Below are 11,473 nucleotides of genomic sequence, written 5' to 3'. Positions count from 1 at the left end.
GGCTTGAGAGCAGTACATGTGAAAAGGATCTAGGAGTCTTGGTTGACCACAAACTTGACATGAGCCAACAGTGTGATGCGGCAGCTAAAAAAGCCAATGCAATTCTGGGCTGCATCAATAGGAGTATAGCATCTAGATCAAGGGAAGTAATAGTGCCACTGTATTCTGCTCTGGTCAGACCTCACCTGGAGTACTGTGTCCAGTTCTGGGCACCACAGTTCAAGAAGGACACTGACAAACTGGAACGTGTCCAGAGGAGGGCAACCAAAATGGTCAAAGGCCTGGAAACGATGCCTTATGAGGAACGGCTAAGGGAGCTGGGCATGTTTAGCCTGGAGAAGAGGAGGTTAAGGGGTGATATGATAGCCATGTTCAAATATATAAAAGGATGTCATATAGAGGAGGGAGAAAGGTTGTTTTCTGCTGCTCCAGAGAAGCGGACACGGAGCAATGGATCCAAACTACAAGAAAGAAGATTCCATCTAAACATTAGGAAGAACTTCCTGACAGTAAGAGCTGTTCGACAGTGGAATTTGCTGCCAAGGAGTGTGGTGGAGTCTCCTTTTTTGGAGGTCTTTAAGCAGAGGCTTGACAACCATATGTCAGGAGTGCTCTGATGGTGTTTCCTGCTTGGCAGGGGGTTGGACTCGATGGCCCTTGTGGTCTATTCCAACTCTATGATTCTATGATTCTATGATTCTAGGTTGGGATCCAGCCTAAGCCACCTACCACCCCTTTGGTCCTGTCTCTGCTACACCCCCCAGAAACCCCTTTTGCAGAATTTATAAGTAGTCAGGATGACAAGTTGTACCTGTGTATCTTCAACTGAACCTTCAACTGAACCTGGGTTGGGTACTTAAGACCAGCTCAAGCCAGCTGAGTCAAGAAGCAGCCAGCTAAGATGGAGATCTGCTGCAACCAAACCAGTTCTTACTATAGGACCCCCGCCCCCAATGTCTTGTAAACAATTATGCAGTAAGATGGAAATGTTTGCAATTCCCCTCCCTCTCTTTCTCCTCCTGGCAGCAATGAAGCAATACTTAATTGCAATTATATTGTGCCGTTAAATCTCCTGGGCAAGTAAAATGGGTATTGGGCTCTAATTACTTGAATTAATTGTATTGGTCTATCATTGGAAATGGATGGTTGGGTTCTTCTTCAGAGGTCTCACACAAGATTATTTTGGTTTGGAAAGGTCATGCAATATAATTATTAATATGGAATCCTCTTCTTAAAAATGGAATTCTGTGACATTTGTCTTCCCTGCAAATGATGATAAATATTGTTTTGAAACGAAAGAAATCATTAGGGTATGGCCACAGCTATGAGTAAATTCCCACGGGCATTACAACTTCCCACAAAGATTGTATGGTGACCTGAAACTTGTGAATGCACAGTAAAGCATCATGTGCATAGCGTTTTGGTCTGGAGCATTTATTTCTGGGTGTCTATCAATGAATTGTCACACATTATGTTGGCCATGTTACATTGGCCAAATGTCACTTGCCAGAAAACATTTCTCCCATAGATTTCCCCCAAAGATGTCTAAGGGACATCTACATGTCCACACCATAAAAGATGGCAGGTACCTCAAGAATGCGCTCCACAGGGAGCTGGCTTCAGGCACCAGGCCCACTGGCAGACCAACTCTATGTTACAAAGATCTCTGCAAAAAGTGACACGAAGGCTGACAACATCAACCCTGCCATGTGGGATCTCTTGCAGACAACCACTGTGCCTGGAGTCAGACAATCAGTGTCAGGAGTCCAGGATCCCAGCTTGATAACACAGTAAGCGTAGGTACCGTATTTTTCGCTCTATAACACGCACCCGACCATAACACGCATGTAGTTTTTAGAGGAGGAAAATCCGTAGGCATGCCACCCGTAGGCATTCCCTCCATAACACGCACAGACATTTCCCCTTACTTTCTAGGAGGAAAAAAGTGAGTGTTATGGTGCAAAAAATACGGTAATTAAAAGGAGGATTTATTGCAAAAACAAACAGATAGCTCCAGACAGCTCTAACAAAGCCGCCGGCATTATCACTCAAGATGACCCTTCGGAAGACTGCTTCCGGTTCCTACAGAATATGTTGAAGTGTCACCCCTTACGTCTCTTGTTTTGCTTCCTGTCTAGCAGCCTTGCCATTCGCCGACTCTTTGGACTTCTTTGATCCACTTCATCCTCCTCCTAGTGGAACAGGCTCATTCCTGACAGTCAGGTTGGGCATCCATAGCAGTGACCAGAGGAGGAATGACTGCTGGGAGAAGTGCAGAGAGAAGAAAACCTGCAGCAGCACAACCGGACACTTTCATCTGTCCCAGCTGCAATAAAACATGTCTCTCCCATATCACTCTCTACAGCCACAGCAGGCGCTGTAACCTTCCAGCAACTTGGCCTCACCCCTAAAGGCTCACTCCTCCATTGTCTCTTGAAGCAGACAGATGCCAGCTACAAACTATTATGGAAATAATCTTACAGGTGTTAAGTTAGTCGCTCATGGAATTACCCTGAAGTTTCATCTCATCTTTTTTTAAAAAGGAAACTTACTCAACGTTAATTAGTTTTCTTAATTGGCTTGAGAAGATGTGGGAAGTCTCCTTCTCTTGGGAGACAAAGAAGATACAAAATGTGGGAGGGGAGAGAATATGCTCACACAGTCTTAAGGAGAAGAATTGAGATCTTGGCCGTTCCTTGTGGATATTGCTTCCTGACTACATGTGAAGGTGCACGAGGGTCTTGGGGGAATGTGTCTTTATAGACTGTGGATATATGAATGTCTTTGACTGGATTCTCAGTAAAGCGGCACCTGGGTTGTGCCTTTTCAGAATGCACTTTTGTCAGAAGGGTGGTGCTGTGGTCTAAACCACTGAGCCTCTTGGGCTTGCCAATCTGAATGTCAGTGGTTCGAATCCCTGCGACGGAGTGAGTTCCCGTTGCTCTGCCCCAGCTCCTGCCAACCTAGCAGTTCAAAAGCACACTAGTGCAAATAGATAAATAGGTTCCGCTGTGGTGGGAAGGTAAACGGCATTTCTGTGCACTCTGGCTTCCATCATTGGCTTCCGTCAAGGTGTTCCATTGTGCGAGTAGCAGTTTAGTTATGCTGGCCTCATGAACTGGAATACTGGCTCCCTCGGCCTGAAAGCAAGATGAGCACCACAACCCCATAGTCACCTTTGACTGGACTTAACCGTCTTGGGGTCCTTTACCTTTACTCTTTCTTTCTTTTTACCTTTGTCTGTATGCTTCTGAGGTGTTTTGTGAATGAATAGTCCTGCGTTTAATAATTTCATTCGAATGTCATGGGGATAATTCTCTCAGCTCACCTTCACTTTAAGTGAATTATCTGCATGCAGCTGACTGATGGATCAATGTGATGGATCACTGATGGAAAAGTGCTTGGGATTGGACTTTAGACTTACTGCATGTAAAGAGATGCTCCACCACTGAGGTACAGTGGTACCTCAGGTTACATACGCTTCAGGTTACATATGCTTCAGGTTACAGACTCCGCTAACCCAGAAATAGTACCTCGGGTTAAGAACTTTGCTTCAGGATGAGAACTTTGCTTCCTGCATGGCGGCAGCAGGAGACCCCATTAGCTAAAGTGGTGCTTCAGGTTAAGAACAGTTTCCGGTTAAGAACAAACCTCCAGAATGAATTAAGTACTTAACCCGAGGTACCACTGTATAGCCACTTCCTGGTGAAATGTGATAGGTCATTCTGGACTTTCCAGTTCATGCAAAATAGTTCTTTCATTTGCAAAGATGAGGAGACAGTTCCTTTTTCAAGGGAAGTCTCTTACAAAATTTGATTTTCTTTTCTATTGTCTACTGTTATTGTTCACAGTAGGGCTTGAAGGATTTTTCAATTTTGGTACTGAGGGTAGGGATGGATTCCTCCTCTCTCATCCCCCCCCCCAATCTGAAATTCAGTTCTTAACACTTCTGCAGAAATTTGTGGGTTAAAACTGCCATGAAAAGTTGTCACTTTTCATCCCAGTTTCACCTATTCATCGCATTCTTGCATGCAGTTCCCACTAACACGCTCATATTTTAAAAGTAGTCCCTAATATAACACACTTTTGTTCCTAATGTTGGATGGTATGAGCTGTTAAAGATGTTTCGATTACTGCTCTCTCTCCACCCCCAAATAGAAATTTAATACCTGGACTTTAGAGTTTCTTAGGAAGAGGAATTGTGTGTTCAACCACTTTAAGCACTATAGCTTTGTGAGGGGCATCGGGGTCTTCTAACAACTCCCAGAACTCTTAAAAAACCCAGAAACCTACAATTCAAAGGATTGGTTTTGCTTCTTTAACTGTGTAGTGCAAATGAAATCTGGGTTTCATTAATCAATTACCTCATTCAGGACGTGGGAGACCCCCACCCCCGCCGACTCCCTGTCCCCCCAAAACAGTACTTCTGTCTTGTCGGGATTTAACCTGAATCTGTCAACTGCCATCCATCCTCCAATAAGATTTAGAACAATATTTGCTTGCATTTTTCCACTTTTCCTTTTCCTTTCCTTTTTTGCCTTTTTTGTTAATTTTTATAAGCTCTTCTTTTCCCTTTATTAATAGATTTAAAATAAGTGGATTAATGATACCTGTTTATATGATCATGATTATTTAACAATATTTTAGTTTTCTGATTAGATTGGGACTGCTATAATGCTGTGATCAGATGACACTATTATACCAATGTGATTTAATGATGACACTGAAGCATAATTTTGAAGTAATAATAATAATAATAATAATAATAATAATAATAATAATAATAATAAAATGGTCGCTTTAATGTCAACTGAATTCCGTTTGTTAATTATATATTGCAGGACAAAGTATTTACTATTACTTGAAAAATCTGGAAGTTTTACAAATCCAGTCGATATGCTTATGTTCAGACAATACTGTGAATTTTGCAGAATTTTCTTTCTGGGGAGAATATAAAATACATCCCCCTTAACCAGGGTCATTTGCCCTTTTTATATCAACTATTCTCATGAATAGTTAAATATAATACTGTTCCCATATATTATTGCTATGCTTTCAGGAAAGAAGGAAGGAGCGGTGGAGATGGCTAATGCAACATTTGTCACTGAGTTTATTCTTCTAGGATTTCCAGAAATTCAAGAAATGAACATGGCATTTTACACCATTCTCCTACTGATGTATCTTCTCTCCTTAACGGGACACAGCTTAATCATCTTAGTTGTTTTCATGGAGTCCATGCTCCATACTCCAATGTACTTCTTCCTCGTCAACTTCTCCACAGCTGAGATCTGCTGCACCACAGCAGAGATCCCGAAGATGCTGGTCAATGCCTTCTCGGGCAAAACCAACATTTCCTTTGCATGTTGCATGTTACAAGGTTTTGTTGTCTTCACAATGGGGTCTGTTGAATTCATCACTCTTACCCTCATGTCTTTTGACCGCTATGTAGCCATTTGCAAACCTTTGCTCTATAAAACCATTATGACCAACAACCTCTGCCTCTTCCTGACTTTGTTGGCTTGGGTTAGTGGATTTGTTATCATTTTCCCTCAGTCAGCTGTAGTGTGGACTTTCCCATATTGTGGACAAAATGTCATTGATCATTATTTCTGTGATGTTGGGCCTGTTTTGAAACTGGCCTGTGCTGATACAACTTTGATGGAGCTGATAGGTCTCATTTATGGTGCTATTTTCATGTGGGGTTCCTTAGGTATCTCATTAATTTCTTATACATACATCATAGTCACCATCATTCGGATGTCTTCCGCCACAGGCCGATCCAAGGCATTCTTCACATGTGCCTCTCATCTAACTGTTGTTATCATCTTCTACACGGCAGATATGTTTATGTACCTGAGGCCTACAACCCAAGGTGACACCCGAGTCAACAAAGTGGTATCTCTTGTGCGCACAAGTCTCATTCCCATGTTGAACCCTTTCATCTACACAATCCGGAACAAAGACTTCAAAGCAGCCCTAAGGAAATCTCTGAGAAGGAAAATGGTGTTATAGCAATTCCCAGAATACTTTTGTGGAGATGGACCTCATGCCCTGAATGTCTGAGTTCTGCTCCACTGCCCAGTAGGGGAATTAAGATAAAGAAGTGGAACCCAGTTAGTCTTGCCACTGCCTTACGGTTATCACAAATATAACACTATATCCTGCTTCCAGGATAAGCTGGCCCTTTTTCATGTACCAAATTATGATGTTTTCATACATTTTGCTATTATTTCAGGACAAAGGGAGATGGGAAATGCTACAATCATCACCAAGTTTATTCTTCTGGGATTTAATGAATTTCATGGACTGAATATGGTGCAGGGTGCAGAGTTAAATTATTACATGACTTTTCCGGCAACTTTTTGTATTGAAGTGAAGGATCAAACTCACAAATTTGAATCTCCTAACATTCTTGAAACAGTCTTTGTGCTGGCCATGACAAATGAAAGAAGGAAGTCTGCTGACTTACTACTACTACTGCTACTACTACTAATAATAATAATAATTTGTAGCCCATCCATCTGACTGGGTTGCCCCAGCCATTCTGGGTAGCTTCCAGCATATATAAAATCATAGTGATTTATAGCAAAAATAAATAAATAAATAAATAAATAAATAAATAAATAAATATATCATGTTCTGATCTTGTCCTGTATTGAAAGAATATCTACTTTTTCTTCTTCTTCACCTCCTGCTTTTTCTCATTTCCCTCTTCTAGGCATATTCCCAAGACATCTGGGCTCTGTGTCAACAAATAATTTTTATATATAAATTATTAGATGTTCAGCTACAAGTCTTTGGGCTTAAAGCCAGGGGAATTGGGGCAATACACCAACATCAATATTATTCCCTATTTCATACACAGTAGAACAATACTGAAATTTTTTTTCTTGTGTGCGGACCGTCTTTCTTTTTTAGCTTACTTGGCCGACTGCAACAAACCCTAACATGTGTAATTAGTGAACTGTAATTTCATCAATATGAAGAGAGAGTTATCACAAACCTATCTCATTCAGGAAGTCATTTGTTACTGTTGTTGTTTTGTCTCTTTTCTCTTATTTTATTATTTTTGATGGGTTCTTTTTTTTTTTTTACAAAAAATGATATTTTATGTTTATGAATGTATGAGATATATTCAAAAATACACTTTATATTCAAATATAGAAAAGTTGACTGTTGGATTTTTGCCAAATTGTTTAAGTCAAACAATGAAGAGATAGTGGAAGAATATTGATAAAAGGGTTAAAATAATTAAAAATAAATTAAAATATGAAAATAGTCTTAATGTTAAAATGCTGCTAAAATGTGTACAAGTGAATCAATTAATGTTGTTGAATAGTTTAATCTTGTTCTTCGGAAAAGGTGCCTTGATAGTAATTAGCCGCTTAATCGGCATGGGATATCTCTGAAGTCTCCCAAGGCTTTTCCTTATTTTGGAAGCCTTAGGGTTTGAGCACGTTCCAAGGAAGAAAATAATAATAAAAAAAGCTTACAAAATCAAATGCACCAGAACTTTTGGGCCTTTCATAGCCAATGCTGTTTCTGGAACACGTGGAATACTACTAAGACGGTATGTGAGAGTACTTCCTATATTGCAATGAAAAGGTGGGTACAGTTGTAGAATCGTAGACCCATATAGAATCATAGAATCTTAGATTTGGAAAGGACTAGTCCAATGCTCTGCAATGCAGGAACCTCAGCTAAAGTATCCCTGACAGATGGCCATCCAACCTCTGCTTAAAAAACTCCAGTGAAGGGGAGCTCATCACCTGCTGATGCAGTCTGTTCCACTGCTGAACAGCTCTCACCATCAGAAGGTTCTTCCTGATTATTTTCTGTTTAGTTTTCATGTTAAAGTCTGCAACATGTAGGGCAATACACCTAAAGCCATGGACATGATGAGTGATATAGGATAGATAGATAGATAGATAGATAGATAGATAGATAGGCGATAGATAGATGATAGAGATGATAGATAGATAGATTAGATGATAGATAGATAGATAGATAGATAGATAGATGATAGATAGATAGATAGATAGATAGATAGATAGATAGATAGATAGATGATAGATAGATATAGATAGATAGATAGATAGATAGATAGATAGATAGATAGATAGATAGATAGATAGATGATAGATAGATAGATATAGATGGATAGATGATAGATAGATAGATAGATGATAGATAGATAGATAGATAGATAGATAGATAGATGATAGATAGATGATAGATAGATAGATGATAGATAGATGATAGATATAGATAGATAGATAGATAGATAGATAGATAGATAGATAGATATAGATGATAGATAGATAGATAGATAGATAGATAGATGATAGATAGATAGATGATAGATAGATATAGATGATAGATAGATGATAGATAGATGATGATAGATAGATGGTAGATAGATAGATTAGATAGATAGATAGATAGATGATAGATAGATAGATAGATGATATAGATAGATGATAGATAGATAGATAGATAGAGGATAGATAGATAGATAGATAGATATAGATAGATGATAGATAGATAGATATAGATAGATAGATAGATAGATAGATAGATAGATGATAGATAGATAAATAGATGATAGAGTGGTACCTCTGGTTGCAAACGCCTCTGGTAGCACACGCTCTGGGTTAAGAGCTCCACGAACCTGGAAGGAGCTGCTCCTGGTTGCGAACTTTGCCCCGGGTTGCGAGCGGAAATCGCAGCAGGAGGTGCCATTAGCTAAAGTGTGCTTCATGTTATGAGTGGTTTCCGGTTATGAACGGACCTCCGAAATGGATTTTGTTCGCAGCCAGAGGTACCACTGTAGATAAAAATATAATTTAAGCTGTTTCCCCCCTAATACATTTATAGGAATTGACAGTGCTTTTTTCTGGGGGTACGAATACCCCTAAACAGTTTGTGACTCTAAGTTTGGCCTCATTGAGCAGCAGTATTTCAATATGAGTAGGAAAATGAGAGTACACCTAAACATTAAAAAAAAAAAAAGCACTGGCAATTGATCATTCCAAAGCAATGTATGCCAACTCCCCTTACATCCCTCCCTACAATAAGCTCCTACTTACTCTTCATGCAATTACTAAGCTTGCTTTTCACCTTCTCAACCCCATTTTTGAAGCCACTTCTGTCTGCTATTCCACAGTCCCACTTTGCACTCCTGTTTTTACCTTCACACCCAGGTCAATGTCTCCACGTCCTCCTCCTCCTCGTATTTTCCAACAACCCTTGCATGAAACCATCCAATGGTATCCTCCTGCATCTTCCTCCTCCTAACTACTATTTACCTTTCACACTATGTTGAAGACACCATTCCCTCTTTTTCTGTAGACTTTTTCTTGCTCCTTCTTTCATATTCACCCCATTCTCATGCCTTCTACTCCCCACTTTAAAAAATGCTTTGCACCCCCATTTCCACCTTCACCCCCTTTCCCTAACTCCTCTTTTTCCCTTTGCACACAAGACTATCCCACATTTCTATACCTCATTGTCTCTCCTATTTTGCAGTCCACTCTGTGCACGCAACACATGATGGTATATGCTATTGTATCTTTAAGGTGAGTATAACCTTAAGAACAAGCCTGTCTGTTCATTTGTTCTGGGTGCTGTACACATATGGGTGAAATATCTGTTCTTATTACATTTAATCTTGAAATGCTGCTACTTATTGCTGCTGTCAGCCAGTGTGGTGTAATGGTTAAGAGCGGTGGACTCATAATCTGGTGAACTGGGTTCGCTTCCCTGCTCCGCCACATGCAGCTGCTGGGTGACCTTGGGCCAGTCACACTTCTTTGAAGTCTCTCAGCCTCACTCACCTCACAGAGTGTTTGTTGTGGGGGAGGAAGGGAAAGGAGATTGTTAGCTGCTTTGAGACTCCGCTTTGAGACCCTTCTTCTTCTTCTTCTTCTTCTTCTTCTTCTTCTTCTTCTTCTTCTTCTTCTTCTGTCCCTGTTATGACTACTACTGTTGAAATTTATTACCTGCCCTTCACCCAAGGTCCCAGGCTGGGTTACAACAATTAAACACAATATGAATATTAAAACAGAATATTAAAAACATTTAAAATAAATTAAAATTACAGAAATACGATGGGTCCTAAAAATATGAATCTCAAGAATCAAAAATCTGGGTAAATAGGTGCATCTTCAGCATTAGCAGAAATCTGTATAATGAAGATGCCAGGCAGTCCTTCTAGGTCACCATCTCCTGAGAATCCAAGGGTGGTTGACTGACCAAGAGGCTAACCTCCACCACTCTTAGCACCCAACACAGTCAGCATGGAAGGAGGCAGTCTCTGAGATATTTGTGAAGACCACACATAGCACCAAGAGTGAAATATGTTGTGTGGAGTTATTTTGGATTCTTTGGGGATTATGCATCCTTTGATTCTCTCACATAAGGCATCTGAAGATTAGAAGAGGGAAATTTTGTCTATCTGATACATGGCAGTTTGAGTAAAGCAGGGGTTGAGCAATACTGAGCAGAAAATTGCCATTTTAAACAGCAGAGGTTAGGATAGAAAAGGAATGGATGAATACTGAGGAGATGATTTAACAGGGGTAACTAGCAGGGGTGAGTATAACAACACAAAAAATAACATAACAAAGACTTGACAAACCCTCCTTCTTGCTGTATGCGAAGCTTGCTTTAAACTGTCACTCATCTTGCCCCTGTGTCACCCACTTCTTGCTTTACTCAAACTTTTGCCATTGTATAAAATGCACACTTTTTTTGCCTTTCAGCCCCCCCCCCCCACTTTATCACTGTTCACAAACTTCTGCCCCTTCCATTCCTCAGCTCCCTCATGAGAAAGAGACAAGGATGCGGAGCACTCAAACATTACATAGTACTTTTCTCAAACCTCTGCCATACTTTAAAACCACAATTTTCCTCTCTGTTGTCTCCATTCCTGCATGACTCAAACTTCTGCCATTGTTTTAAACAAGCTGAACAATATAACACAACACGATGGCCAATAACAATGGCACTAAACACTATTTATAGACTAATACAAATGTTAAGAAATTACAACCAAAGTCTCTAAATCTTCTTCACCAGTCGCGATAGAATAATTCAAAAGTTCAATATATATATAATCTGTCACCAAATATCGCCGGAACAGAGTTGTAATTTCTGAACATTTGTATTAGTCTATAGTGTTTAGTGCCATTGTTATTGGTCATTGTGTTGTGTTATTTTGTTCAGCTTGTCTATATTGCAACACAGGGGTCTGCTTACAGATTATTGTTTTAAACAAGCACATTTCGCCTCACAACATCCATGTTTTCTTGCTCCCAAGTCATAGCACAGAGGACATGCTGTGATGAGGCACTAAAAATCCTCCAATGGTGGTTGTGATATATATTCATATTTATATTCATATTTCTGATCTTCCACTGGGGAAAAAAAACCATTCTGTTTGCTTGCATTATTTCAGGAAGGAAGAAACGAC

General features: G+C 40.0%; 1 protein-coding gene across 1 annotated transcript; it reads left to right on the top strand.

Moving 5' to 3' along the window:
* The first annotated feature begins 5,082 nt into the window (after nt 1-5,082).
* Nucleotides 5,083-6,012, top strand: LOC128399118 (olfactory receptor 6X1-like). The gene has a single exon (XM_053360379.1). It carries the CDS (start codon nt 5,083-5,085, stop codon nt 6,010-6,012), a length of 930 nt encoding a protein of 309 aa, XP_053216354.1.
* The last annotated feature ends 5,461 nt before the right edge of the window (nt 6,013-11,473 follow it).

Source organism: Podarcis raffonei, chromosome 13 (genome assembly GCF_027172205.1).
Source record: "Podarcis raffonei isolate rPodRaf1 chromosome 13, rPodRaf1.pri, whole genome shotgun sequence".
Taxonomy (NCBI): Eukaryota; Metazoa; Chordata; class Lepidosauria; order Squamata; family Lacertidae; genus Podarcis; species Podarcis raffonei.
This window is presented reverse-complemented; position numbering and strand designations above follow the sequence as displayed.

Excerpts from the sequence above, each read along its gene's own strand:
- LOC128399118 (XM_053360379.1), top strand. The coding sequence starts at position 5,083 with ATGGCTAATGCAACATTTGTCACTGAGTTTATTCTTCTAGGATTTCCA.